This window comes from Nerophis lumbriciformis, linkage group LG01 (assembly GCF_033978685.3).
Source record: "Nerophis lumbriciformis linkage group LG01, RoL_Nlum_v2.1, whole genome shotgun sequence".
In the NCBI taxonomy this organism is placed as follows: domain Eukaryota; kingdom Metazoa; phylum Chordata; class Actinopteri; order Syngnathiformes; family Syngnathidae; genus Nerophis; species Nerophis lumbriciformis.
In genome coordinates this window covers 10,037,501-10,063,988 of record NC_084548.2, presented here as the reverse complement: position 1 = coordinate 10,063,988, position 26,488 = coordinate 10,037,501, and the positions used below count along the sequence as shown (strand labels likewise).

General features: G+C 38.5%; 2 protein-coding genes across 3 annotated transcripts in view; one reads left to right on the top strand and one right to left on the bottom strand.

Annotated features, from left to right (window-relative positions):
- cep104 (centrosomal protein 104) overlaps positions 1–3,506 on the bottom strand; it is a 96,755-nt gene extending 93,249 nt beyond the window's left edge. The window contains exon 1 of one of the 2 annotated variants that reach the window (XM_061974702.1): positions 3,360–3,506. The gene's annotated coding sequence lies outside the window, so the exon portion shown is untranslated. Of the gene's footprint in view, positions 1–35; positions 100–3,359 lie in introns of those variants that run through there. The other variant, XM_061974694.1, reaches the window with a different exon arrangement.
- Positions 50–26,488, top strand: part of lrrc47 (leucine rich repeat containing 47) — a 27,329-nt gene continuing 890 nt past the window's right edge. The window contains exons 1-7 of the mRNA XM_061974731.1: positions 50–174; positions 3,377–3,997; positions 8,438–8,902; positions 11,282–11,398; positions 14,337–14,452; positions 22,919–23,021; positions 23,108–23,197. Coding sequence (XP_061830715.1) covers positions 100–174; positions 3,377–3,997; positions 8,438–8,902; positions 11,282–11,398; positions 14,337–14,452; positions 22,919–23,021; positions 23,108–23,197 — 1,587 coding nt within the window. The 5' untranslated portion in view covers positions 50–99. The remainder of the gene's footprint in view (positions 175–3,376; positions 3,998–8,437; positions 8,903–11,281; positions 11,399–14,336; positions 14,453–22,918; positions 23,022–23,107; positions 23,198–26,488) is intronic.

Genomic DNA, 26,488 nt, shown 5'->3' with positions numbered 1-26,488 from the left:
GAAATATTATTCTAGGGCGTTCTTATAAAGCTTACCGCGAACATCACCGTAATGTTGACAGCTCGTAGTCACGTCTCATCTCCATAACCACTAGAGGGCATGCGCAGTGGAACTTCGCAAGGGATTGTGGTCAATTCCGCTTTTGTGCGACATGGTTGTCACAACTTCTTTACGGTAGCACTGTTTTAATGTATTTGGGAAAAAAAATTGCAATTAGTGGAGATTATTTTACGTCTATATGTTGAAAAATGCATACAAAATATATTTTTATATTGTTTTGTTTTTTTAAATTGTATAAACCTTTATTTATAATATGCAACAATTACATACAACCAAGAAATAATAATAAACAAAACAAGTACAGAAATAGTACAAAAACAGTACAAAACAGCGCCAGGGGGTTGTAAACTCAATAAAGTAACTAAAATAGAATGCAAAATATTAGAGATGTCAAAAGTTTAAAATGTAATATCGGAAATGATCGGTATCGTTTTTTAAATTATCGGTATCGGGTTTTTTGGTTGTTTTTTTATTAAATCAACATAAAAAACACAAGATACACTTACAATTAGTGCACCAACCCCCAAAAAAACATCCCTCCCCTCATTCACACAAAAGGGTTGTTTCTTTCTGTTATTAATATTCATGGTTCCTACATTATATATCAATATATATCAATCAATCAATGTTTATTTATATAGCCCTAAATCACAAGTGTCTCAAAGGGCTGCACAAGCCACAACGACATCCTCGGTACAAAGCCCACATAAGGGCAAGGAAAAACTCACCCCAGTGGGACGTCGATGTGAATGACTATGAGAAACCTATGAATATCAATACAGTCTGCAAGGGATACAGTCCGTAAGCACACATGATTGTGCGTGCTGCTGGTCCACTAATAGTACTAACCTTTAACAGTTAATTTTACTCATTTTCATTTATTACTAGTTTCTATGTAACTGTTTTTATATTGTTTTACTTTCTTTTTTATTCAAGAAAATGTTTTTAATTTATTTATCTTATTTATTTTTTTATTTATTTTTTTTTAAATGCCCTTATCTTCACCATACCTGGTTGTCCAAATTAGGCATAATAATGTGTTAATTCCACGACTGTATATAGCGGTATCGGTTGATGTCGATATAGATATCGGTATCGGTAATTAAAGAGTTGGACAATATCGGAATATCGGCAAAAAGCCATTATCAAACATCCCTACAATATATATATATATATATATATATATATATATATATATATATATATATATATATATATATATATATATATATATATATATATATATATATATATATGTGTGTGTAACAAAATGTAAAGCCATAGGCTCACACAAGTTCCGTAAATAATCCAAATTTGGAACACAGCATCATAGTTTTCACAGCTTTTTGGTAGAAAGCGTTTTTAAAGTACAGTTTTAATTATTTTTTAAAGGCACAAAAAAACAGGTCGGGTATTGAGAAACGTACATTTATGAATATAAAACGTAGCCAATAGTATAATGAGGTTGCAAAGGTAAAATCAATTTTCAAAATTGTTTTCATACGGTGTAAATTCAAATAGCACATTTTAAAAACAAAGCACAAATTTGTCATGAATATTGTCCAGGATTTTTTCGGTTTTTGGAATATTATAAACCTTTATTTATAAATTTCAACATTTACAAACAGTTGAGGAATAATAATCAAAGTAAGTACAAATGCAGTACAAAACAGCGCCAGGGGGTTGTAAATTGAAAGTAACTAAAATAGAATGCAAATATATATATATATGTATATATATATATATATATATATATATATATATATATATATATATATATATATATATATATATATATATATATATATATATATATATATAAAGCAAACAAAGTGCAAAGCCATAGGCTGACTCAATTTCAGTAAATAATTTAAATTTGGAACACAGCATCATAGTTTTCACAGGTCGTACGCTCGGATTCCAGCAGTGCATTGATTAGCATAAAAAACATAGCATCAGAAACAAGACAAGATTTAGTTTATGAAATAGTTCAGGCAATCTACAGAATAAATAAAGCGGGAGGTGTGGTAACATTTCTTTGGGTTCCTGCTCATGTAGAAGTTGAGGGGAATGAATTAGCTGATAGATACGCAAAACAAGCAACCACTAAAACAGAAGTAAACATGGAGATTAAGCACAGTAAAGAAGAAGTGAAGAACATAATTAAGATAGAACACAATAAAAAGTGGCAGGATAATTGGAATAAGGAAACAAAAGGTAGAGTATTACAAAGTCCAGAGGAGAGTAGGTGTAATGAGAGGAGGCAATAGAAATAGGAAGGAAGAAGATATTATTACTAGAATGGGATTAGGACATACATATCTAAATGATGGATGAAGGATGCCACCCGAACGCCTCCCTAGGGAGGTGTTTAGGGCACGTCCGACCGGTAGGAGGCCACGGGGAAGACCCAGGACACGTTGGGAAGACTATGTCTCCCGGCTGGCCTGGGAACGCCTCAGGATCCCCCGGGAGGACCTGGAAGAAGTGGCTGGGGAGAGGGAAGTCTGCATGGGCTTCCCTACTTAGGCTTCTGCCCCCGCGACCCGACCTCGGATAAGCGGAAGAAGATGGATGGATGGCATGGATATCTAAATAGTTCATTGAAATTGATAGGGAATCATACTACAGGACTGTGTGATTCTTGCCATCAGATAGAAAGTGTAGGACATGTTTTAATACATTGTAGGAAATACAATAGAGAAAGGGAAATACTGGAAAGTAAGTTAGCAAAAGACAATATTAGGTTAGCAGTGGAAGATATATTAGGATTGAACTCAGAACACATAGGATGTAAAGCAATATACACATATTTAAAAAACACTGGGTTAAATAAAAGAATATAGAGTAGGGACCCACCTCGGTCCACACTCCTTTACAGTAGATGGCGGTAATGCACACCAGAAGGTTGCTTGCCAACCGCCATAGAAAAAACAAAAGTAGAAGAAGAATCGTTTTCACAGTTTTTTGGTTGTTGGAGGTAGAGAGTGTTTTAACGTAGAGTTATAATTATTTTTTAAAGGCACAAAAAACAATATTGTCCAGGATTGAAATGAAATTCTGTAAAAAAATAAATAAAAAAAAAGGCATCACAACTTCCTGGTCTTGTTGTTTGACCGGACACATATACGTTGGATCTTCAAAATAAAGTTTTAATAAGGCTACAAAGGAAACATTAATCCATCAACTTAGAAAAAAGCAGCATGGTATTTCAATCAGCTTGTTTATAAAAAGAAGAAGTTAGGTGTTTCTCTTTTTTGGCGATGATATGATAAAAAAATGCATTATTTACCACATACCTTCTTTTCTTTTGAAGGCTCTTAAGAGGAAGTTCTGGAATCCACACCAGCTCGCGGTGGTCTGCAACATGGATGACATGACAACATGGCCAGAAGTGGAGAAAGCCGCCACAGAAAAGAGACGAGAGTTGGTTTTGCAGGGCGCGGCAGCCGACCAGAAGATCTCCTCACAAGGGGGGCTCACGCCCGCCCTTTATTCCCTCACTCTGCTCAATTATCTGGAGGTTAGCCAGTGCCCGAGTTTGACGGAGCTCCACGACGACATCCAGCGTCTGAGCAACCTTCAGAGTCTCATCCTGTGCAGAAACAAACTGGCCTCCATGCCGAATGTCATCAGTAGCCTTAAGTCCCTGAAAGTTCTGGACGTTTCGGTGAACAACCTCAAGGTTTTACCGGAAGGCATCACTCAACTACGAGAGCTGACCACTTTGAATGTGAGCTGCAACAACCTGGAGGCTCTCCCGGACGGGCTGAGCCACTGCACCAAGCTCTCCACCGTCAACATCTCCAAGAACCGCATCGCCGGCTTCCCCGCGGATCTCTACTCGGAACGCCTGGACCTGCTCAGCACCCTGGTCGCCTCGGATAACGCCATCGTGGAGCTCAGCAGAGACGTTCACAGGCTGTCTGCTCTGAAGGTGGACGTCATAATGGCTTTTTGTAGAAGTATTTCATACCCCAACTAACTAAATATGTTAAAAGAATAAATCTCCAACCAAATCAATCAAAACTAGTCATACAAAAAATATTATTATGGAAGTAAAGCAATAGAAATAGGTGTATTAAGTTGCAATTCTTCAAAACATTTTTTAAGTTTTACGATAATAAAGTTGTAAAATTTGGAGAAACAGATATTACAAGAAAGTCACAATTTTAAGAGAAAAAAAAAAGTAATTAAAACGAATACTTTCCGAAGAACAAAATGTATTATTATGACAATGCATTTTTCAGGGTTTCCCCAAGATGGCCGCTATAAATTTGGGGGCGTGGTCAATATGACATCGCATATATGACGTCGATAAAATTTTGATTTGCAATGATGCATATATATTTAAAAAAAAAAAAAAAAAAGAGGCTAAAACATGATTTATGTATATTTAAAAAACTAATATTAGTATTATTAGTTAATAATACAATGAATAATAATAATACAATTTTTGTTCTAATATTATCAAAATCGCAATCACACTAAAATTGGCCTTAGTGTGTGAATGTTGACTATCTGTGTTTTTTTATTGATTGATTGAAACTTTTATTAGTAGATTGCACAGTACAGTACACATTCTGTACACTCGACCACTAAATGGTGACACCCAAATACGTTTTTCAACTTGTTTAAGTCGGGGTCCACTTAAATCGATTCATGGTACAGGTATATACTATCATCATAATACAGTCCTCACACAAGATAATCATCAGAGTATATACATTGAATTATTTACAATCCGGGGTGTGGGATGTGGAAGGGGGGGGGGGGGGGGGGGTAGCTTTGGTTGATATCAACACTTCATTCATCAACAATTGCATCATCAGAGAAATGGACATTGAAACAGTGTAGGACTGACTTGGTAGGATATGGAAAGCAAGTAGTGGACATAGAGAGAGAGAGAGAGAGATCAGAAAGCATAAGAATAAGTACCTACGTTTGATTATTTACATTTGATTATTTACAAATGTAAATGTACGGTAGCACTAATTTTCCCAATGCAATGAGGTCAAAAATGCAGGGTTTCCCCTACATGTAAACGATCATGGCGCAGCGCCATGAGTCTGGATAAATGCCGCCATACCTTTTTAATATATATATATATATATATATATATATATATATATATATATATATATATTTTATTTTTTATTTTTTTTATTTTTTATTTTTTTTATTTATATATATATATAATTTATTTTCTTTTCTTTTATTATTTATTTTATTATTATTTTCTTTTTTATTTTATTATTAGTTATTAAATGTTGGCCCTGCGATGAGGTGGCGACTTGTCCAGGGTGTACCTCGCCTACCGCCCAAATGCAGCTGAGATAGGCTCCAGCACCCCCCGCCACCCCGAAAGGGACAAGCGGTAGAAAATGGATGGATGGATGGACGGACAATCAGCTTTATCAGCCAAGTAAGTTTAACACAAGGCATTTGACTTGGTAGACTGTGCTCTCTTTGTTCAATGCAGTTTCAGTTGTTGCTTATTGTACAAAGTAAAACAGGCTACACTTTATTCTGCCCTCATTGAATGTTGCAATTTAGTTTGCCAAATATGTACCGTATTTTTCGGAGTATAAGTTGCTCCGGAGTAGAAGTCGCACCGGCCGAAAATGCATAATAAAGAAGGAAAAAAAACATATAAGTCGCACTGGAATATAAGTCGCATTTTTTGGGGAAATTTATTTGATAAAAGCCAACACCAAGAATAGACATTTGAAAGGCAATTCAAAATAAATAAAGAATAGTGAACAACAGGCTGAATAAGTGTACGTTATATGAGGCATAAATAACCAACTGGTATGTTAACGTAACATATTATGGTAAGAGTCATTCAAATAACTATAACATATAGAACATGCTATACGTTTACCAAACAATCTGTCACTCCTAATCGCTAAATCCCATGAAATCTTATACGTCTAGTCTCTTACGTGAATGAGCTAAATAATAATATTTGATATTTTACGGTAATGTGTTAATAATTTCACACATAAGTCGCTCCTGAGTCCTGAGTATAAGTCGCACCGGCCAAACTATGAAAAAAAACTGTGACTTATAGTCTGAAAAATAGGGTACCGGTAATCAGTCCTTTGAGTTAGATTTGAAAAAAAATAAGTTGAGGAGTTTTGTTGATATTCTTCATAATGAAGTCACTGTAAAACTAACCACATTAAAGAAAGTACATTATATATACATATGATGTGCAAATACATGTAGGAATCACGTTAGATTAATAATATAATTTGGAATAACCTGGGAAAAAAGCAATACAATTATGCAGGGTGAAGGTTGCTCCTGACAGGCCAATTAGATGCACATTTTTTTTTCCAAAAAGCAATGAGGAACGGGTTTATGATATTCTAGCTGGTTTTTAAACTTATTATAGCCATTAGTACGTAGATAATACTATATACGGTATATCCATTCATACAATATATCCATTACATTTGGCTTCATGTTAAATAGTGTTTTCATGTAAAAAAAAATAAAAAAAAATAAATATATATATATATATATATATATATAAAAGTTATGGCGGCATTTTTCCAGACTCATGGCGCTGCGCCATGATCGTTTACATGTAGGGGAAACCCTGCATTTTTGACCTCATTGCATTGGGGAAAATTAGTGCTACCATACTTTTTTGAGAATAAATGAGTACAGTGCATCCGGAAAGTATTCCCAGCGCTTCACTTTTTCCACATGTTATGTTACAGCCTTATTCCAAATTGGAATAAAAATAATTTTTGTCCTCAAAATTCTACACACAATACCCCATATTGACAATGTTTTTTTAGGATCATTTGCAATTGTATTTAAAAGAAAAAAGAAATCACATGTACGCCCGAATGCAGCTGAGATAGGCTCCGGCACCCTCCGCGACCCCGAAAGGGACAAGCCGTAGAAAATGAATGGATGGATGGATGTACATACATAAGTATCGACAACCTTTGCCATGAAGTTTAAAAATGTGCTCAGGGGCATCCTGTTTCAGCTGATCATCCATGAGATGCTCCTACAGCTTGGCTGGAGTCCACCTGTGGTAAATTCAGTTGGTTGGTTATGATTTGGAAAGGCACACACCTGTCTATATAAAAGACCCGCACTTTACAGTGCAAGGTAGAGCACAAACATATAATATGCATTAGTTTGACCATTTAAAATCAACGACAATAAAAAGGAGATGCTTGGAAATAGCATAAAAATGCCCCAAAAACTTGGAAAAACGCGATTCAAAGCGTTACTTTTTGGTGTAACCATCATGAGCGTTCTGTTCAGGTATATTTCTTTTATATTTTGATAAATCATCATATTTATGTATTACTAAATTTAAATAAGTATTGATCAATCTTTAAGCTGTGTGTATATCTTATTTAGAATTGTAGTTGAAACTTTTACAACCTTGTGTTGCGCTCATGATGGCGTAACCAAACTAGATTTCATTTAATGATCTTATTTTGAATATTTATTCCCTTTTTTTATATTTAGTATATTTAAATATTCATTTATAAACATTGAATACATTTCAAATATCAATAAAATGCTTTTTTTCTTCTTTATGGAACATGTACTATACATATAATACAATAAAGTCCCATGTAAAATTATGTTTCTAGCAATACTTTAATTTTGCCTTTGAAAGTAGCTCTCCGATGTCCATTAGTGGAGCTGTACACTTTTGGAATCAGGCCAACATTACAAAATGTGGAAAAAGTGAATACTTTCTAATTGCACTGTAACATGAGTATGAATAAAGTCCTAAATTTACAAGAAAAAGTCACAATTTTACAAGAAAAACGTGCATAATTCCTACTATTATGAGAATTGGATAATTAGATACTAAAAATTCAATTGCATAATTTTTTTTTTTTTTTAAAGAAAAGAGAATTAAATCACACTTTACGAGATTAAAGTCAAAATATCACAAACAAAAAGTTGTAAATTTATGAAGTACAGTAAGGAAGGGCCCCATTCCTGGGGGGATCTTGCGTGGGAGGAAGGTGGGGGGGTGGGGGGGTTAATCATTTTGCAATGCAGTCTGCTGAAAACGATCAAAAGCGCCACTCTACACAGCAACTGACGCTGTGGTCCAAGTTGGAATTGCCACAAAACACGTTTTAAGATTTTTAACACTCTACTGCCGTATGGCAGCTAAAATAGGTAGCGCAACCCCCCAATTTGTCACGTTTCCTGTGTCAGGTAAACTGCGATGAATGGGGCCATAAGAATCCCTTCCTGCTGTAAGTCATTACATTATTTAATAAGACACAAACCTTTCTCCAAACTTTGGCTGGTACTGTTTATAACGTAGTACGGTTAATTACTAGCAATTCTGTAAAATGATTGTGTTTTGCTCATGCAGGTGCTGGATCTCTCCAACAACAAGCTGAGCGAGATCCCGTCCAGTCTGAGCGACTGCTCCAAGCTGAAGGAGATCAACTTCAAGGGCAACAAGCTCAACGACAAGCGCCTGGAGAAGATGATGAACGGCTGCCAGACCAAGTCCATCCTGGACTACCTCCGAGGCAAAGGGAGGCAGGCCGAGGAGAGAGGCGACGAGGACGGAGGGCGCGGCGCCGACAAGAAGAAGAGGCAGCAGCAGCAAAAGAAGAAGAACAAAAAGAAGGATGCGGAGGACGACGACGACGAGGTGGAAGAAGTGAACAAGATGGTGGTGAAGGTTCTCCGTGTTTCCGACGCTCCTGCCGCTCTCACGGTCCGAGTGAACGCAGACGTGAAGGACGTGCGGCCTTACTTGGTGTGCTGTGTGGTCAGAGGCATGAACCTCAAATCTGGGAACGCTCTCAAGAGGTTCCTGATTGCCCAGGTAAGCATTCAGCGAATAAACTTTTTTTTTATTTTAACCACTAAGATTATTGAGTCGTAATGGATTTCACTGGCTTGCAGTGACCAGCTGAGGGCAACATTTATTTACAGCCATATTATTATGAACTTTGATCGAGTCACGATGTGTATGGGCCCCCGTTTAATGCAAATATGCGCATATAAAATGTCAATTAATGAACGACAGGGCGCTTCATATAACCATTTAACCCCAAACGTATTCCTAGCCCCTTCCTGCTCTGTCATTGGTAAGAACATACAGGCAAATTTCTCTGGAAATTCTTATTGTCCGCCTAGGACAGGGGTCGGCAACCCGCGGCTCTAGAGCCGCATGCGGCTCTTTAGCGCCGCCCTAGTGGCTCTCTGGAACTTTTTAAAAAATGTATGAAAAATAGAAAAAGATGAGGGGAAAAAAATGTTTGTTTTGTTTTAATATGGTTTCTGTAGGAGGACAACATAACACAAACCTCCCTAATTGTTATAAAGCACACTGTTTATATTAAACATGCTTCACTGATTCGAGTATTTGGCAAGCATCGTTTTGTCCTACTAATTTTGGCGGTCCTTGAACTCACCGTAGTTTGTTTACATGTATAACTTTCTCCGACTTTCTAGGACGTGTTTTATGCCACTTCTTTTTCTGTCTCATTTTGTCCACCAAACTTTAAACGTTGTGCATGAATGCACAAAGGTGAGTTTTGTTGATGTTATTGACTTGTGTGGAGTGCTAATCAGACATATTTGGTCACTGCATGATTACAAGCTAATCGATGCTAACATGCTATTTAGGCTAGCTATATGTACATATTGCATCATTATGCCTCATTTTGTAGGTATATTTGAGCTCATTTAGTTTCCTTTAAGTCCTCTTAATTCAATTTATATCTCATGACACACAGTCTGTATGAAATATGGCTTTTAATTTTTTGCGGCTCCAGACAAATTTGTTTTTATATTTTTGGTCCAATATGGCTCTTTCAACATTTTGGGTTGCCGACCCCTGGCCTAGGAGATGTACAAAATAAACCACATGATGTTAGTACATCAGTTCAGGAAAATGATCAAACTACATACATAACATAAATAAATAAAAACAATTTGATTTTGATGGATTGGAAATGAACACCAATGTTAAAGACTGATGAACATTATCACTTAATATACTCAGAAATGATAAATAACGACAAATAAATGAATAACCGCAACATGTAAGTGTAAAAAAACAACAACAACATTATCCATCCATCCATTTTCTACGCTTGTCCCTATCGGGGAGCCTATCTCAGCTGCATTCGGGCAGAAGGCGGGGTACACCCTGGACAAGCCCAACAACATTATGATTTGTACATTTTCAGAAGGTCCTTGTTCTATTTTTAAACAAAGAAAACAATCTGAAGTTGTCTTTATTCCAAAGTTATCGTGCCGTGATTTTACCAGTCCGGCCCACTTGGAAGTTTGGAAGATTTTTGTCCATGTGGCTCCCGATCTAAAATGAGTTTGACACCCCTGGCCTAGGTGCACCGTGTTAGTTCTGGACCGGTAAACTGGGATCGAAACCCAGCCGGCGATACGCCAGGAACATGTGCAATTTTATTGTATAAATTATATTAATTTTGTTATTTTACACAAAAATGATTATTTACCAATTGATCTCCCATGAATTCAATTTTGTAAGAAAACATGCATCAAATTAAATTCAAATTTGATAATAAGAAAAAAAGTAAAAAGTATAATAATCGTTTCAGAAAATTAAAAACATTGTAATAGGGATGGGGGGCTCAAAAATTTAATATTTTTTAATGTTTTAATTATGTTTAGTTTGTTATTTTTCCACAAAAAATGTTTAGTATTGAACAATGTATTTCCCATTATTTTCTTTACTACAAAACATGCATCAAATTGAATTTCAGTTTGAAAAAAGTGTAAAAATCACTTCAATCTCTATAAAAAAAATCTTATTGGGAATATAGTCATGTTGAGGCATGTTACAAAAGAAACGTTTCAATATTATGAGAAAAAAGTTATAGAAATAATACATATAATATATACTATCCATTCATCCATAGATTTACACTAATTGACAGAAAAAAGTAATGTTACAAGGATTATAATGAATACTATAGTTGAGTTGAATCATATTGCAAACAAATAATGGTATCAGGAAAAAGAAGAAAAAAGTATTTCTATTACAATAAAAACAATATTGAACCATATTAAATCTTGTAAGTCATAACATTTGGCAGACAAGTCATAAAAGTACAAGAAAAAGTCCTAATATTGTGAGACTAAAGTTGTAAGTTTCTATTTACAATCTCATCCCTAGTCAAATATGTAAGTGACAGACATGCACTTCTTCCCCCAGACAAAGCTCCATGAGGACGTGTGTGGGAGGAGGACCATCGCCACCATTGCCACTCATGATGTGCAGCTTCTCAAAGGTCCTCTGGTGTATGACGCCATACCTCCCACACAGCTGAAGGTGGGCTCGCACACAATTCCATTATAGGCTTCATTAGATCACCATAAGGCGCATTAAAGGGGTCATATTTTTTTCTTTTCTAAATGGAAACACTTCCCTGTGGTCTACATAACATATGTAATGGTGGTTCTTTGGTCAAAATGTTGCATAGATGATGTTTTAAAGATCATCTTCAAGCCGCTTTCTGACAGTCGCTTCAGGATGCGCCGTTTTGTGGGCGGTCTTATTGACGTGGCTGACCTTCGACAGCGTCTTCTCCCCGTCATCTTTGTTGTAGCGGTGTAGCGTGCAAGGATGGGAGTGGAAGAAGTGTCAAAAGATGAAGCTAACTGTTTTAATGACATTCAGACTTTACTTCAATCAATAACGGAGCAGCATCTCCTCATCCATGGCTCACGAGTGCAATAACAACGCCGGAAATGTGTCCCGTGAAAAAACGTCCGACCGGAACTCTCTAATAACTGAAGTTCCTTGGGTGAATTATGTAAACTCATTACACCGGTAGTTTTGAGTGCTTTCGTAGCAAGATATAAGTTAGAACTTTACACTACTTTATATTAGAAATGGCAACAGTGGAGGATGAATGTCCCATAACAAGAAGATAGTGAAAAAGAAGTTACTACAGTTACAGTTACTAGTTACTTTATTTCAAAAGTAATGCGGTTACTAACTCAGTTACTTACACCAAAAAGTAATGCGTTACTGTGAAAAGTAACTATTTAGTTACTTCTTTTTTTTTTCTTTTTCTTTTTTTTTTAAAAGCTTCCATTAATGTCCTTTTAGCCTTCATTTCAGTACTGTTATTGCACTGGAGAATAATACAATGTGTTGATCAACTTGGCATGCATTTGCATCACTGAACTCTGCTCAGCAATGTGCTCTACATACAACACACAAAGACAAAGATATGTTTCAAAAGGGCCAATTTGTTTCAGGCCAGAACAAATTGACACAACTATTTTAAATAGCTGCAACATAACATACATAAGTAACAAACATAATACCAACATAGCTTGGCTTCACGTGACATACACAAAGCCTAACCAGGCAGATTTGAATTGTTGTTTTGGGAAGTAGACGGGATCTTTGATCCAAGACACAACTTACATTTAACTAAAATGTTCTTTTCTTTGTGCTCGACAAAAGAAAATAAGTGAGAATATCTCATACTTGCCAACCCTCACAAATTTCAGTGCCTCTCCCCGGGACAACCATTCTCCCGAATTTCTCTCGATTTCCAGCCGGACTTAAGGCACGCCCCCTCTAGGTCCGTGTGGACCTGAGTGAGGACAGCCTGTCGTTACGTCCGCTTGGCCAACCAAAAAGTAACCACAAAACACTATATCGTATAGTGTTCTGTGGTTACTTTTTGGTTGGCCAACGGTTTAAGTTGTATAGCACACACCCCCTCCCCTCCTCCTCCCTCCCCACACCCACACACAGAGCGTGCCTCCGCTTGTGACACAAGAGATTCAGAAGGACGACACCGCACCGCAGATCTTCTGTTTCTAGCCGATACTACATAAAAAATAACGTAAAATAACGCAGTAACGCATCATGTAGTAACGGTAACTGAGTTACTGAATATAAAAAACAACGCGTTAGATTACTAGTTACCGCCGAAACTAACGGCGTTAAAGTAACGCGTTAGTCCCAACACTGCCTACGGTATCAGACTACAGTCATACCTGCCACCCCTCTTGATTGTCCCGGGAGTCTCCCGAATTTCAGTGCCCCTCCCGAAAATCTCCCGGGGCAACCTTTCTCCCGAATTTCGCCCGATTGCCACCCGGACAACAATATTGGGGGCGTGCCTCAAAGGCAATGTCTTTAGCGTCCTCTACAACCTGTCGTCACGTGCGCTTTTCCTCCATACAAACAGCATGCCGGCCCAGTCACATAATATATGCGGCTTTTACACACACACAAGTTAATGTTACGCATACTTGGTCAACAGCCATACAGGTCACACTGAGGGTGGCCGTATAAACAACTTTAACACTGTTACAAATATGCGGCACACTGTGAACCCACACCAAACAAGAACGACAAACACATTTCGGGAGAACATCCGCACTGTAACACAACAGAACAAATACCCAGAACCCCTTGCAGCACCAACTCTTCCAGGACGCTACAATACACCCCCCCGCTACCACCAAACCCCCCTCTCCCATCTCCCGAATTCGGAGGTCTCAAGGTTGGCAAGTATGACTACAGTGGCGGACGTGCGCAAATTTTCAGGACATATGCAGATCTCAAATACATATCAGCATTGATTGATTTTAAACTTTTATTAGTAGATTGCACAGTACAGTCCATGTTCCGTACAATTGACCACTAAATGGTAACACCCAAATAAGTTTTTCAACTTGTTCACGTAAATCAATTCATGGTAAAAGCAGGTACCAGAAGGTAAGAAAAGCTGGTTTTGCATAATATTGTGAAACAAAACACCAGATAACATGTCTGCTAACGGGTGCCATTTTGCGGTCCTTATACACACACCATAGTAATACTTGTATCTCTGACTATGGTTGCCGTAATGGGCCGACAATCCATCAAGCGGTGCGGCTTCAAAGTCATACTAAAAGATTTTGACAGATTTTTGAGCGCCGTGTGTAATGTTCTATATTCTAAATGGAGCATATAACGTTTTGGTGTTGTTTACTGGCGTCATATTGCAGTCTACACGTATCTCTTGTGTGACTACCATCTACTGGTCACACTTATCATTACATCATGTACCAAATAAAATTGTTTCGAGGTTGGTAAGCACAACCAGAAGTATTCTGTACATTAGGCGAACCGGGTTATAAGGCGCACTGTCCAGTTTTGAGAAAGGGTTTTAAGTGCGCCTTATAGTCTGAAAAAATACGGTAATAGCCCACCAAAGGTGTCTTTACAACAGTTGCTAATTACCTCCTGTCTTGTCAAGATTGTGCCGCTGGGTCGGAAGGAGATGACGGCCGTGGAGCTGATAAGACAACTTCAACTGGAGGCTGATGAGCTGAGGAAGCAGAAAAAGAGGCAGAATGTCACAGGCCTCCACAAGTCAGTCGCTTAGCAATTATTATTATTATTTTTTTTTTTGGCCAACAATTTGAAATGGAAGTCCCACAATAGTGTATTGTTGTTGTTTTTTTGTCCAAAATCTAGCCTTGGTGTTGGAATGTAGAAAAGTGCTTTTGGTAAGCCTTTGTGTGTCTGTAGCTTTAATGCAAATGAGCCGTGTTTGTCCATGAGAGTGTAGTGGATTGTCCGAAATAGGGATGTCCCGATCCAGGTTTTTGCACTTCCGATCCGATACCGATATTGTTTTTGCACTTCCGATCCGATACTGATACTGACCGATACTAGCCTATCCGAGCATGTATTAAAGTTTAAAGTTATTTAGCCTACTTAGTTGTCAGAATCATGTTGAAAAGGGTTTTAGTACTCTTGATAACAACTAGCCAGCTGAATTAGGGGAGTTTGAATAATACACAATGGTTGGTAACAAGAAACTGACCTGTTTATTCAAGGATAAACACAAAATAGACAAAATTATACATGACAAACAGAAATGGCATCATTGAACGAGGGCTGGGCGATATGGCCTTTTTTTAATACTGCGATATTTTAAGGCCATATTGCGATACACCATATATATCTCGATATTTTGAATGAACACTTGATGCATATAATCACAGCAGTATGATGATTCTATGTGTTTTGATTGATTGATTGAGACTTTTATTAGTAGGTTGCACAGTGAAGTACATATTCCGTACAATTGACCACTAAATGATAACACCCCAATAAGTTTTTCAACTTGTTTAAGTCGGGGTCCACTTAAATTGATTCATGATACAGAAATATACTATCAGATATATACTATCATCATAATACAGTCATCACACAAGATAATCACATTGAATTATTTACATTATTTATAATCCAGGGTGTGGAGGGGGGCGCCGGATGTAAGTGTCAAAAAGACAGCCAAAAGAGTTTGATATGAGAATAAATCTAAAGTTAAAATATAGGGTAGAAATGCACCCATTTGCAGGAAATGTAGTCTTGATTTTCAAAATTTTCTTTCAAGGCTTGCATGTCTACATTAAAACATTCTTCTTCATACTGCATTAATATATGCTACTTTTAAACTTTCATGCAGAGAAGGAAATCACAACTAAATAGATCACTAATTTTTTCAGACGGTGTTGATCTGGAAATTTTTGCCTCAGCATTTTGATGGTGTGGACGTGTGGCACCGAACGGAGATGAGCGTCTCGACAGACATTACAATATTCGAACAATGATGACGAAAACGTTTTTCTCTGTCGTGTCCGTGTGTCGAAAATTGTTATGCGCTTATTTTTTTATTTGATTTTGTGCGTGGCATAGATTTGCCGTGCGCAGAGGACGTTTGAGCAGGCGCGCACCTTAGCGGCTGCGCTAGCATCACAGCTAACGTTAGCCATGCTGCTACCTCTCTGCTCGGGGACGACGTATACGTATGTGACGTATGACGTGACAGTATGTGACGTGTGTAAGAAGGTGCACTTGCTGTCTGTGAGAGGGAGACACAGGAAAGAGTGAGAAGAGCCTGTCGTGTAATGCCAGCAGCTAAAAGCAACTGCGTGAGATTCCACAGACGTGTTGAAGGTGTGCTGGAAAATGCGGAACGGAAATTAGGGAGCAGCAGAAAAGTGGAATGTATTATTTAAATCGGTGCGTTGGAAAACACGGACCGGAGTTTCTTTTTAAACTGGATCTGGATCGGCGTTTTCCCATGCCTTGCCGATACGCATTTTTTGGCACATATCGGCGGCCGATCCGATCCAAATATCGGATCGGGACATCCCTAGTCCGAAGCTTAAACAGCAACAAAAGTGAGTTTAGTACAAAAGGTTTATTTACCCATAGTCAAAAAGTACAAAGTTGGATTGAGTTGCCCATGCAGACAGACAAACGCCCTCCGGAGGACACAAGAATCAAGCAATCACACATAGCCCTTGTCACTTGGCCATTTTATCTGTTTCCTTCATGCGTCAAGGTCCTGTTGTTTTCGACCTGTTTGTTTTGCAACATCCTTGAATCCCTTAGTCATGATAGACAATCAAAACATTTTGTAGAATGGTCAGAGCGACTCCATATTCATCTTTTACCTACATCTGGACCTCCAATGGTTTAGAATAGAAAATAAATTAAATGAGCAGACATTCTTGACAGACACGAAATATAGCTCAAAAGTCAGAAATTCCACTCCAAGTGTGTGTGACTTTAAGAAGTGCTATTAGACTTCGACTTAGACAAACTTTAATGATCCACAAGGGGAATTGTTCCACCCAGTAGCTCAGTTACAAAGGATGGAAAGGATAATGCACACAAGGGCACAAAAAGAGGGTGAAAACAAAGAGTATAAAGTAGACTAAAAATGTACAATAGTAGCAAAATAAATATGACATACATGTAATATTTACATGTTATATATATATACAGTAGTGATGGGTTGATGAGGTGTCATGAAGCGTTTCGACACATTGCAAAACTGTATTGATACTGTGTCAATACTGTGTCACTAAATACTGACATCTGCTGGACATTAAAAATCCCTACAGGCAACCTATGGACCGACTCAACTGACACTGATTTTATGACCTAGTACAGTGGTCGGCAACCCAAAATGTTGAAAGAGCCATATTGGACCAAAAATACAAAAACAAATCTGTCTGGAGCCGCAACAAATTAAAAGCCATATTACATACAGATAGTGTGTCATAAGATATACATTGAATTGAGATGACTTAAAGGAAACTAAATGACCTCAAATATAGCTACAAATGAGGCATAATGATGCAATATGTACATATAGCTAGCCTAAATAGCATGTTAGCATCGATTAGCTTGCAGTCTTGCAGTGACCAAATATGTCTGATTAGCACTCCACACAAGTCAATAACATCAACAAAACTCACCTTTGTGCATTCATGCACAACGTTAAAAGTTTGGTGGACAAAATGAGACAGAAAAAGAAGTGGCATAAAACACGTCCTAGAAAGTCGGAGAAAGTTATACATGTAAACAAATTACGGTGAGTTCAAGGACCGCCAAAATTAGTAGGACAAAACGGCGCTTGCCAAATACTTGAGTCAGTGAAGCATGTTTAATATAAACAGTGTGCTTTATAACAATTAGGGAGGTTTGTGTCATGTTTGTCCTCCTACAGAAACCATATTAAAACAAAAATATTTTTTTTTCCCCTCATCTTTTTCCATTTTTCATACATTTTTGAAAAAGCTCCGGAGAGCCACTAGGGCCGCGGGTTGCCGACCCCTGACCTAGTATATACAATAATATAAACCAAGTCATTGTATTTCATTTAGGATTATTTCATATCTTCATTTAAATAAAAATATTTTTTTTATCTTTTTTAGATACAGTCAATAAAAAATGTGAACATGTATCATAACATGGAAATCTAAGAGAATGTGTAGTGAATGAGGATGCTTTTGGACTGGGATTTTTTTAAATACATTTTTTACACATTTTTATTTAAAAAAAAAACAGTTTTTCCAACGTATTCAATTTTAGACGATTTCTTTCATTGATTGATTGAGACTTTTATTAGTAGATTGCACAGTGAAGTACATATTCCGTACAATTGACCACTAAATGGTAGCACCCCAAAAAGTTTTTCAACTTGTTTAAGTCGGAGTCCACTTAAATTGATTAATGATACAGATATACACTATCAAATATATACTATCATCATAATACAGTCATCACACAAGTTAATCATCAGAGTATATACATTGAATTATTTACATTATTTACAATCCGGGGTGTGGGATATGGGGGGGTTAGGTTTGGTTGATATCAACACTTCAGTCGTCTCTTCTTAGTTATTATTTCTCCGGCTGTAGAAAAAACCCGCTCACAGTGCACAGAGGAGGCGGGAGTGCGACACAGTTCGCGTATCGGTCACGTGACCAAAACAGCTCATGATCGGTCACGTGACTTTCTAAAAGCGGTACGCGCACCGACACAGGGTTCCGCTCTGTGAGCTCGACGCATGCGCCGATGCATCGGTGTTGCCGGACCCATCACTAATATACAGTATATGTAATATTTACATATTATATATAACAAATCCCAATTACCATGTACAATATTACAGTATAAGTATAAATACGTATAGCATATTGTGCACTTTAGTCACTTTTTACATATAAACTAAGTCTGCGCTTATACAAAATATGTGGTCCCCAACCTTTGTCACTGAAGAACTGCCTCGCGGTTTCTGCATACCCGGGGATTGACGATGACATATTGTATTATTATACATCTATTTTATTTTATTCTATTTTATATCATCACACCAAAATCAACTCACATTAACCTCTTAAGGCCCAAGCTGTTTGTTTACATGCTTTTTTTTTTATTTCTCTTTGCTATTTGGGCTTATTGGACCCTAATTTGAATAAAAACTAAGAATTATCTTTTGATATGATGTACTTAGTCCAGGGGTCGGCAACCTTTACCACTCAAAGAGCCATTTCGACCCGTTTCACAAAATAAAGAAAACAATGGGAGCCACAAAACTCTTTTGAAACTTAAAATGAAATAACACTGCACCTTAATATGAAAATTTAATGTTAGTGCGTCCCGCGAGTTTTATATGAATGCCGCTTGACAGCGTCACACTTGCCAACCCTCCCAATTTTTCCGGGAGACTCCCGAATTTCAGAGCAACTATTCTCTCGAAAGTCTGCTGATTTTCACCCAAACAACAATAATAAGAGCGTGCTATGATGGCACTGCCTTTAGCGCCCTCTACAAACTGTACAGACAGCTTGCCAGCCCAGTCACATGTTGTATGCGACTTCTGCAGACACACATAAGTGACTGCAAGGCATACTTGTTCAACAGCCATACAGGTCACACTGAGGGTGCCCGTTTAAACAACTTTAACACTCTTACTAATAATGCGCCACACTGTGAACCCACACCAAACAAGAATGACAAACACATTTCGGGAGAACATCCGCACCGTAACACAACATAAACACAACAGAACAAATACCCAGAATCCCATGCATCCCTAACTCTTCCGGGCTACATTATACACCCCTGCTACCACCAAACCACCCCCTCCGTGCGTCGGTTGAGGTGGGCGGGGTTTGGTTGTAGCGGGGGTGTATAATGTAGCCCGGAAGAGTTAGGGATGCATGGGATTCTGGGTATTTATCCTGTTGTGTTTATGTTGTGTTACAGTGCGGATGTTCTCCCGAAATGTGTTTGTCATTCTTGTTTGGTGTGGGTTCACAGTGTGGCGCTTATTAGTAAGAGTGTTAAATTTGTTTATATCACAACCCTCAGTGTAACCTGTATGGCTGTTGATCAAGTATGCCTTGCAGTCACTAACGTGTGTAAGCAGAGGCCGCATACTACATGTGACCAGGCCGGCACGCAGATAGCAGCATGGTGTAAAAGCGGACGCGACAACATGTTGTAGAGGACGTTAAAGGCAGTGCCATCACGGCACGCCCTCAATATTGTTGTTCGGGTAAAAATCGGAGAATGTTAGCCCCGGGAGATTTCCGGGAGAGGCACTGGAATCCGGAAACCTCCCGGTAAAATCGGGGGGGAGGTCGGCAAGTATGCAGCTGAGCCGCATCAGAGTGATCAAAGAGCCGCGGGTTGCAGACCCCTGACTTAGTCCATAAGTACACAAACGTGTACTTCATGTTTAGTGACATGCTCATTCTTATTTTTACACTTTTTTTTTCTTCCAAATTCCATTGTATGTTACACTCTTCCGACACCACCAGATGGCAGTATAAATGTCCATATGTCGGCATAAGACCCCAATTCAGTAGTGTACACAATTTTGGAAATAAGAGCTAAAAGGTGCTGTCCACGCATGTGGCCACTAAGCCTTTAGAGGTTTTTCATGCACAATCAGTGTGAGCCCTCTCCTTGTTTCCCTGCAACTCATTTGGCTAGCTTACTGTAACCTCAAGCAATTATGGAGGAGACTCAATCAAGTGTCTTTCAAAATAAGATACTCGAAAGGCAAAAAATAAATTGGATGTCATTTAAAACAAATGTATTTTCGGCTTGTCATACGAAGTGGAACAAACGTTAGCAACACTAGCCTAGCTATGTGAGCTTCATGCTAACATTCCGCTCACATTTTAACAGCAACATCATGCTAGGCGAGCTTATTTGCCTAAGGTAAACTAAATGATCAGACTTACAGCTGCCATGTCTGTAGCTGACGGACATATTTTAAGAATGTGTAGCGAAGCCTTTTTTTTTTTTTTTTTTTTTTTTTTTTTTTTGGGGCGGGCTCACAGTATCAGGTCAATAATGAAGGCGTTTTTTTTCCTTATGACGTCAGGAAAACTCATAACTTCAAGCCTCTTCTCTGCTCTCAAAAGAGGAGCAAACAAGTGAGGGAGATGGTAGATTTTTCTCAAGTGTCGGTACCAAATTTTCAAAGATTGTATTAATACCAGGGATGTGAATCGTACAACAACTCGATTCAAGTCCACTTCTTGGGGGGACGATTTGATTCAGAATGGGGTCTTTTTTGGCAAAATAATATTAGGTATAAAAATTATTATCGAACCTTTTAAAGGTGGCAACTTTAAGATCAAATAAAGAAAATTCTAAATCGATTTAGGAAGAGGATCATAGAGGTTGAGTTGATTCAGCTAAAAAAATGGTTTGATATGAATAAGTTATCATTAAATGATAAGAAAACTAAATGTATGGTGTTAAGTGGTGCAAGGACAAATTGTGAAGCAAAATTAAATCAAGTGGAAATTGATAGAGTATATGAAACTACATTTTTGGGAATAATAATTGATCATAAATTATGTTGGAAACCACAGACTGAATATATAAAGGGAAACATATCCAAATCCATTGCTATTCTTTATAAAGTAAGACATGCTGAATAAGAAATGTCTGCATATGTTACATTATTCTTTTATTTTTCCATATTTAACATATTGTGTTGAAGTTTGGGGAAATGTTTATAAAACAAACATAGACCCAATAATTAAACTTCAAAAAAGGGTCATTAGAATAATACACAAAGCGTGCTACTATGAACATACCAATCCATTATTTATAAGTTCTAATGTGTTGAAATTTTCAGATATTGTGTTTTTAAAAGCAATGGAAATGATGTTTCGAGTAAAGAACAACAGCCTTCCAGCTTGTATTCTTAGGTTATTTAACTTAAGAGGAGAAAACTATAAGTTACGGGGATATTGATTTTTGAAATAGGTAAAGTAAGAACGAGTATAAAATACAAATGTATTTCAGTTTTTGGAGTTTAATGGTGGAACAAGCTCAGTGATGAGTTGAAGACGTGTACTTCTTTGTTAAGGTTTAAGAAAACCTTGAAAGGTGAAATAATTGAAAATGATAAAATATAGTAACAATTAACGATTTTTTTAATGTTGATGTTCCAGGCAATCAATTTTTCAATGAAGGTATAGGATAGGCCAGGGGTCGGCAACCCAAAATGTTGAAAGAGCCATATTGGACCAAAAATAGAAAAAAAAATCTGTCTGGAGCCGCAAAAAATTAAAAGCCATATTACATACAGATAGTGTGTCATGAGATATAAATTGAATTAATATGACTTAAAGGAAACTAAATGACCTCAAATATAGCTACAAATGAGGCATTATGATGCAATAAGTACATATAGCTAGCCTAAATAGCATGTTAGCATCGATTAGCTTGCAGTCATGCAGTGACCAAATATGTCCGATTAGCACTCCAACAAGTCAATAACATCAACAAAACTCACCTTTCATGCACAACCTTAAAAGTTTAGTGGACAAAATGAGACAGAAAAAGAAGTGGCATAAAACACGTCCTAGAAAGTTATACAAGTAAACAAACTACGGTGAGTTCAAGGACCGCCAAAATTAGTAGGACAAAACGGGGCTCGCCAAATACTCGAATCAGTGAACCATGTTTAATATAAACAGTGTGCTTTATAACAATTAGGGAGGTTTGTGTCATGTTTGTCCTCCTACAGAAACCATATTAAAACAAAAAATAGATTGTTTTCTCCTCATCTTTTTCCATTTTTCATACATTTCTGAAAAAGCTCCAGAGAGCCACTAGGGCGGCGCTATAGAACCGCATGCGGCTCTAGAGCCGCGGGTTGCCGACCCGTGGGATAGGCAAATATAAGCTTTGGCTTCAGCCTTTCCTTTTTCGGTCATTCTTTTTCTTTTCTTTGTGTGTGTATGATTGTTAATATGTATAATCTGTACTGTTAAACTGATCCCACAAAATGGTTGATGGTTGATTATATGACCGAAATAAACTTATTTCATTTAAAAAAAATCATAATTTATAAGTATTGTGATTCGGATGTGAAATTTTTTTCCCCTTATTAATAGTATTTTATTTATGTTCCAATTTAGAACATCAATAAAAACTACATTTTAAATATATGCTTGCCACATGCTCACGTCTGTCAGTGTTTCCTTCTCGTAGATACCTCCAGCTCCTGCAAGGTAAAGCAGTGTATCCCTGCCTGGTGGATGCTGAGGGACACGTCATCTCATTCCCGCCCATCACAAACAGTGATAAAACTAAGGTGTGGGATTTATATTTAACAATTGTTCTTTTATTATTTTGGTCTACTGTGATCGGGAACCTCAGCCACTGTTATATCTTCAACAGATCAAGAGGACAACCCAGGAGTTGTTCTTGGAGGTGACGAGTGCCAGCAGCCTGCAGATCTGTAAAGATGTCATGGACACTCTGATTGCGGTAAGGCAGCAAGTTGACACCTCCAGTATAAAACTGGTGACATAGAGGAAAACTACTTACCTTTTAATAACACCTGGTGTTCTGTTTGGTAAAGTTAATGTTAAATTATTTTCTGGGAAGCAGACAAACCTTTGTCTGTGCCCGAGTAAGTAGGGCTGCACTATTCTGGCTACAATAAACATCACAATTAGTTTCATCACGATTATTAATCAGGATTATTTACTCTATTTTATTGCACTTTCTATTTTAAACAAACAGTATGTGAACTTGGCTTCAAGGAGTGCGATCATAAAGTGCAGATGAGTGAAAAAAAATAAGCTCATGCACAAAAGGCACATACAAAGGAACACATTCATTGTACCGCTCACAGTATATACACGACATATGTCTTTGGCCAAATTAAACGTTGAGTTTGTTATTTTGGCGTGTCTTTCAGAGGTGGATGGATACAGTGCACGTTTGATGTTAAAAAAAAAATAGATTTTCGAATAAATCGCCATTCTTATTTGTAACGATTCTTAATCGAACGTATAAAAAAAACAAAAATAGATTTGAATTTTTTTTTTAAATGTGTGTATATATAAGGAACATAAAGTGCCTCCTACCGGTCGGACGTGCCCTAAACACCTCCCGAGGGAGGCGATCGGGTGGCATCCTGACCAGATGCCCGAACCACCTCATCTGGCTCCTCTCGATGTGGAGGAGCAGCGGCTTTACTTTGAGCTCCCCCCGGATGACAGAGCTTCTCACCCTATCTCTAAGGGAGAGCCCCACCACCCGGCGGAGGAAACTCATTTCGGCCGCTTGTACCCGTGATCTTGTCCTTTCGGTCATAACCCAAAGCTCATGACCATAGGTGAGGATGGGAACGTAGATCGACCGGTAAATTCAGAGCTTTGCCTTCCGGCTCAGCTCCTTCTTCACCACAACGGATCGATACAGCGTCCGCATTACTGAAGACGCCGCACCGATCCGCCTGTCGATCTCACGATCCACTCTTCCCTCACTCATGAACAAGACTCCGAGGTACTTGAACTCCTCCACTTGGGGCAAGATCTCCTCCCCAACCCGGAGATTTTACAAACATATGAACCCTAAAGAGTATCTTATTCACCATTTGATTGGCAGCAGTTAACGGGTTATGTTTAAAAGCTCATACCAGCATTCTTCCCTGCTTGGCACTCAGCATCAAGGGTTGGAATTGGGGGTTGAATCACCAACAATTATTCCCGGGCGCGGCGCCGCTGCTGCCCACTGCTCCCCACTGCTCCCCTCACCTCCCAGGGGGTGATCAAGGGATGGGTCAAATGCAGAGGACAAATTTCACCACACCTAGTGTGTGTGTGACAATCATTGGTACTTTAACTTAACTTTAACTTTACACATACAAACTGTAGCACATTTAATAAAAAAAAACATTATGGTCTTACCTTTACTTATAAGTGCGGGAACAGTGGTGTTCGTGTTGGAGGAGTTGTGAATGAATGAAATATGAAATCCGTGCTGCAGTCTGCAGGTGTACCTAATGTTGTGTCCCTGCAGTAGTTCACGGCAAATCCGGCGCGAGCATTGTTGTTTTTGCACTTTTTGGCTTCTTGTTAAGTGAGGTTTTTTGAGTGGATTCGGTCTTGCACGTGGAGGGTTTGGGTGTGGGCTTTGGTTGGTGTGGCACTCCCGTCGGGGGGTGCAGTCTGCGGCGAAGGTGCCTTAACCGGCAAAAGGAGGCGGGGTTACGCGAGCCTCAGCCTGTGCGTCTTCGCAGCAGTTTTATGATCGCTCAGCACAAGAAATACGTTACACACATACAGTTGTTGACAAAATACACTGTACATTATATACCTCAGCTAACTAAACTATGGAAATGTATAATATAATTCATATAGCAATACAGTCTCACTGCACAGCAGGCCAGCAGTTAGCCAAGTCCGGAATCCATGTTGAGGCACTGAGTGACGTGCCTCAACTGGCTGCTGTTCACCGCACCGTCTCTTCTCAGTATTTGAACGGCAAATGTGAAAATTCAGCGATTTTGAATAAAAATAATCTAAAACTGGTGAAGTTAAATGGAAAATAACTTTATAGTATAATCACTGGATACATATAACAATTTAATTTTTTTTTTTTCTTTTTTTTTCTTTCCATGATGGCAGGTGAGGCCCCGCCTCACCTGCCCCTAGGGACAGCACGTCACTGAGTTCAGCTAAATTTGTGGGTTTTCTGACATTTCAGCATTGTCCACACGGACTTTGGGAAGGCCATTCTAAAACCTTAACTCTAGCCTGATTTAGCCATTCCTTTACCACTTTTGACGTGTGTTTGGGGTCATTGTCCTGTTGGAACACCCAACTGCGCCCAAGGTTGTCCTGAAGAATTTGAAGGTAATCCTCCTTTTTCATTGTCCCATTTAAAGCACCAGTTGCATTGGCATCAATACCCAGCAATATTTTTGGAGGAGAAAAGGTGAGGCCTTTAATCCCCAAAAGACCATGCTCACCGTCAAGCATGGTGGTGGTAGTATTATGCTCTTTGGCCTGTTTTGCTGCCAATAGAACTGGTGCTTTAACTGGGACAATGAAAAAGGAAGATTACCTCCAAATTCTTCAGGACAAGCTAAAATCATCAGCCCGGAGGTTGGGTCTCGGGCGCATATATATATATATATATATATATATATATATATATATATGCACGGTGGTACAGGGGTTAGTGCATGTGCCTCACAATACGAAGGTCCTGAGTAGTCCTGGGTTCAATCCCGGGCTCTGGATCTTTCTGTGTGGAGTTTGCATGTTCTCCCTGTGACTGCGTGGGTTCCCTCCGGGTACTCCGGCTTCCTCCCACCTCCAAAGACATGCACCTGGGGATAGGTTGATTGGCAACACTAAATTGGCCCTAGTGTGGGAATGTGAGCGTGGATGTTGTCTGTCTATCTGTGTTGGCCCTGTGATGAGGTGGCGACTTGACTGCCCACAGTGCCAAAACCACCAGTAACTGGTGTACTGACCATGGCATTACTGTCCTCGGTTGGCCTGCCAACTCCCCTGACCTGAACCCCATAGAGAATTTGTGGGGTATTGTGAAGAAGAAGCTGAAAGACACCAGACCCAATAATGCAAATGAGCTAAAGGCTTCTATTGAAGCATCCTGGGCATCCATAACACCTCAGCAATGCCACAGGCTGATTGCCTCCATGCCACGCCGCATTGATGCAGTATCCGTGCAAAAAGATTCCCAACCAAGTACTGAGTGCATTCATTGACATTTTCAAATGTTTTATTTTGTTTTGCTGTT